The 4,789-nt window shown below is 40.7% G+C and overlaps 1 protein-coding gene across 1 annotated transcript; it reads left to right on the plus strand.

Annotated features, from left to right (window-relative positions):
* Positions 1–702: 702 nt before the first annotated feature.
* Positions 703–2,049, plus strand: LOC112617671 (defensin-5-like). The gene is made up of 2 exons (XM_025374385.1): positions 703–910; positions 1,886–2,049. Exons 1-2 carry the CDS (start codon positions 739–741, stop codon positions 1,996–1,998), a joined length of 285 nt encoding a protein of 94 aa, XP_025230170.1. The 5' UTR covers positions 703–738; the 3' UTR covers positions 1,999–2,049.
* The last annotated feature ends 2,740 nt before the right edge of the window (positions 2,050–4,789 follow it).

Consider the following 4,789-nt stretch of genomic DNA (forward strand, 5'->3'; position numbering starts at 1 on the left):
AATCATGGAATGCTATCTGCAAACTCAGCAATGTCCAGTGAGAAACACAGCAGCAGTACACATACAGATGGTTTAAAATCTGGTGCGATATGGCCACCAGGGTAAAACAAGGGCCATGAAAGCTGGAATCACTGATACAGGAAATTAGTCCCTCCCAATCTACTTGTTAATTCACGAATTCAAATTGATATTATAGATATTACAGATCTGATTGAGATCCTCTCATTTTCATAAGGTAGAATAAGTGGGAGATACACTCTATTAGTTTCTCTGCAAAGAAAGAAAAAATGGATTAACTCTCTGCTCCACTGGGACCCAGGTCTGACCCCAGAGAGTCATCCAGAGAGTACCAGGGACCATCTTCAGAAAACAAGAGGCATTTGATCCCCACATTTATTGAATGAAAGCACTGTTGTTTTTCTTGTCTGAATATATAAAAGTAAACACTCAAGCAGATGGGAAACAGAACAGGATAGTAGTGTCCTTATCATCATTAACAGCTTGGATCAAGAAGAGGCATTAAACACACAGACTCACTCTGTAATGAAAGCCGGGAGAAAGAGGAGCATCAAAGGGATCTTGAGGGCGAAGGCAGCCCTTCCCCTCCTAATCACATGCCCACCTCGTCTCACTGCAGCTTCTGTCTCAGGCCTTCTCCCAGCAGAGCTATAAATCCAGGCTCACTCCTCACTCTCCACACATCCACACCTGCTCTCCCTCCTCCAGGTGACCCCAGCCATGAGGACCCTTGCCATCCTTGCTGCCATTCTCCTGGTGGCCCTGCAGGCCCAGGCTGAGTCACTCCAGGAAAGAGCTGATGAGGCTACAACCCAGGAGCAGCCTGGGGAAGACGACCAGGACTTTGCTGTCTCCTTTGAAGAAAATGGACTCTCTACTCTTAGAGCCTCAGGTAGGAGACATCAATCTTGCAGATCTGCAAAATCTAGAACAAAAGGATTGGAGACAGGCTCTGGCATCAAGTGTGGAAAAGTCTACCTCACTTGAGTGACTTTACTTAATCTTCCTGGACCTTGATTTTCTCATCTCTAAATTAATCAGTGAGAACCGAACACATCTAAAAGATTTTCTTTTTTCTAAGACTTTTAGTTTCAAGTTATTTCTGTGAAATTTGTTACCTTTAAGATAGAAAGAGCTATACTGACTAGTTATTTGTAGGTCTGAATGAGTAGACTTAGTTTTGGAGAGAATATTTTACTTTGTCCATTGGTAAAGCTTTTACAACCTAGAGAGGAACCTATGGGCGTGTTTCAATGTAGGCTAATAGACTTGATTAAATCTTTCTACAATATATACTTAGATCCAAACATCATATTGTGTCTCATACATATACACAATTATTATTTGTCAATTAAAATAAGTACATAAGTAAAATATTTTTTAAAAAAGGGGCGGGGGGAGGAGAGAGAATGAAGAATTTGAATTTGGAAAGTCTTCAAAGACTCCTTGAGCACCAAAGTACTTGAGTCCATGACATGAGCATGCACAATGCAGCATCTCAGAAACGGATGCAGGTGCATTAGGGAGCCTTGTTAGGACATGCAGATCATACATGGAGGTCAAGATTAGGGGTATGGATTAAGCAGAATGAAGAGTAGGTAACCCCAGGGTTGAGAGGTATATTGTTTTACCAGGGAGCAGGTAATAAACATGTCCTGAATAGACTCAGATGGGGAAAGAGCTATGATCTTGCATGACTAACACATAGCGAGTACGATTTCTTGTCATTTACGACAAAGGCATGAATTTTCTCCATCCTAACATGACTGATACAGTGTCTCTTGTTTAGACTATCTCAGTTAGTCTGGCTCTGCCTGTCCTTTTCCCCACCTCCTTCACTGTGCCTGATCCTCTCTTCTTTCCACAGGTTCTCAGGCGAGAAGCACCTGCTATTGCCGAACCGGCAAATGTTTTTGGCGTGAATCCTCTGCCGGGTGGTGCAACATCAATGGCCGCATCTACAGACTCTGCTGTCGCTGAGCTTCCTAGATAGAAACCAAAGCAGTGCAAGATTCAATCCAAGGTCCTGAAGAAAGAAAAACATTTCACCCTGTATACCTTGTGTCTTTCTAAATTTTTCTCTCCAAAATAAAGTTCAAGCATTAAATTTAGTGTGTTTGATTTTTTAAATTTTCTTTTCTTTTTCCTTTTTTTCCCTTTTGCTTTTTTATATGGTGGATTATATGGTTCCTTTCTATAGAGAATTCTGATCTACATTAAGTTAACTGGTCTTTGCATTCCAATGATTCCAATGATGCAAAATTTGAGCATCATAGAGCAATAACAAAATAGCGAAAATGAATATAATTGGGTTTGTTGTCGTTGTTGTTTCAGACAGTGTCTTACCTAACCACCCAAGCTGGAATACAATGGTGCAATCTCTCCTTACTGCAGCCTTAAACTCCTGTGCTCAAATGATCCTCCCACCTCAGCCTCTTGAGTAGCTGGGACTACAGGCATGTGCCAGCACACCCTGCTAATGTTTTGTACTTTTTGGAGAGACAGGGTTTCACCATGTTGCCCAGATTGGTCTCGAACTCCTAAGCTTAAGTGGTCTACCCTCCTCAGCCTCCCAAAGTGCTAGGATTTCATGCTTGAGCCACCATGCCTGATAGAATATAAGTGTTAATTGGAATAGTTTGAAACTTAAAAGTTTAATGCATTCCTAACGATTCTCAAACCATAGAACTTTACAATGAGAGGCAAAAAGTGGTTGTTGGCTCAAAGGAAAGATAGATCTGATGTGCTATGTTCACTTGTCCTTGAATTTTAAAAAGTGGGAAAGCATTGCTATACATAATTTTTGAAATTTTAAGCAGATGTGTTAAATACATATGCTATACATTAAGCTTTATTTCACTCTATTTTGGTAAGTGATATATAACTGTATCAACAAGATAGAATAAAATAAAGTTTAACAAGGAAAAAGTTAAAACTGTGCCCAAAACAGGAAAGACTGACGAGCATCAGTGATTCAATTAATAACCAGATAGAAGAAGAGCTCAGAAGCTGGTGACCACAGAGGATGAGGCCCAATAACCAATGAGACAAATGGTCCCTTACTGGTCCCCAAAAGCTTAATTAGACCAATGTTTAATGAAGGAGTTGATCTCAACTCTCCATCCCTTCAAGCATAAGCATTCTATTAATTATAATGAAGCTATACTGATTTTAATAAAATACTAGTGAGAAAATATATGTTAATATGTTTTTAATTATGCCAATGAACCAAGTCAATAATCGTAATGATAAGACAATTGGTCATCCAGTTGTGCAAAAACTTAAGAACAACATATTTGTGAGAAAGGCAAGTTTCTAGAATTAAAATTTATATAAAAGACAGGGACTGAACAGTGCCATGACATGACAAAAAAAAAACCCAACAAACATTTTTATTACAACAACAACAAAAAGTCTCAGCCTGATAAGTAGTCTGACTTCGATTCATCTTAGACACATACAAAGCACTGTTTCCTGATCAAGGGTCAGCTATTTGACCCTAGACTTGCAACCTCGTTTAGTAATCTGGGGTCTCAGAAGATCAAGAAAATCATAGGAAGGAGTAAAATCAAAACAAACAAGAAAAGATATCAAATCCATGATATGGGCCCTTCTATATCACTTTTGGTATAATGAATGAATAAGTTTGGGATCATCGTTCAGGAATATGTTTATCTATTCTTGAAGGTGTTAGATGTGTCTAAAAACCACCAGGCATACTAAATGTATGACATCAATGTAGATGAAGGGAATTTAAATAATCACCTTTGTGTCAATATTTAATACTCAAGAATTGGTTTAAACTTAGTGTAAATAGTGATGAGAATTTTCTCTGTGCACAAAAGTCCTTCAAATATTAAAGAACCTACCAAGCTAGGGCAGGCTGGTGCTGCCTTTCCTCATCTGATGGTCCTTAGTAAGAACTCTCTACTATACTGGGAGATAGGTGGTGGGGGCTGGTTCTTTGCCCCAGCAACCCTTCTGAGCAGGACTCTCTTCCACTCTTGCTGTCACACCTGGTCCTGGAACTGAAGGGTCAGCAAGAGAGCCAGATAGAGGAGGGAGAGCATTCTCATGCACCACCCAAGAGGCGAGGCTCTCTGGCAGCAGGAAACAGAACGGGTAGAGAGACCTCAGATGCTGAATACAAGTACATCTTTTGGGAAGATAAAGTCACTCTACAAAGTCTGTGAACTTAGGTCAGGTAGGCGTGTAGGTGAAAGGGAAGGATTTTCCAGGTCTCACCTGGTTGCCTAAAAGTCACCGTGATGCTCCTCTATTTAACTGCTTTACTCACAGCCAAAATTGACTGGTTGTTTGGTCTCTGCCCTTTCTTTTTGATGTGTTCTGCTTTTTGTTTTTTGGGTGTTTTGTTTTGTTTTGTTTGAGATGGAGTCTTCGTCTGTCGCCCAGGCTGGAGTGCAGTGGCACGATCTTGGATCACCGCAACCTCCACTTCCCAGGTTCAAGTGATTCTTCTGCCTCACCCTCCCGAGTAGCTAGGATTACAGGCAAGTGCCAATACGCCCAGTTCATTTTCGTATTTTTATTAGAGATGGGGTTTCACCATATTGGCCAGGCTGGTGTCGAACTCCTAACCTTGAATGATGTCCCCACCTCAGCCTCCCAAAGTCCTGGGATTACAGGCACGAGTCACTGTGCTGGGCCAATGGGTTCTGTTTTTATAAGAATCTTGAATAGTATTCAGAGCACCTACAGTATAAACAACTCTAGGTTTTCCAGGCAGATCTCTTCAACGTCCCATTTTCCC

Source organism: Theropithecus gelada, unplaced genomic scaffold, assembly GCF_003255815.1.
Source record: "Theropithecus gelada isolate Dixy unplaced genomic scaffold, Tgel_1.0 HiC_scaffold_3200, whole genome shotgun sequence".
NCBI classification, from domain to species: Eukaryota; Metazoa; Chordata; class Mammalia; order Primates; family Cercopithecidae; genus Theropithecus; species Theropithecus gelada.

Excerpts from the sequence above, each read along its gene's own strand:
- LOC112617671 (XM_025374385.1), top strand. The coding sequence starts at position 739 with ATGAGGACCCTTGCCATCCTTGCTGCCATTCTCCTGGTGGCCCTGCAG. Across the intron at positions 911-1,885 it reads CTCTACTCTTAGAGCCTCAG|GTTCTCAGGCGAGAAGCACC; the intron begins GTAGGAGACATC and ends TTCTTTCCACAG.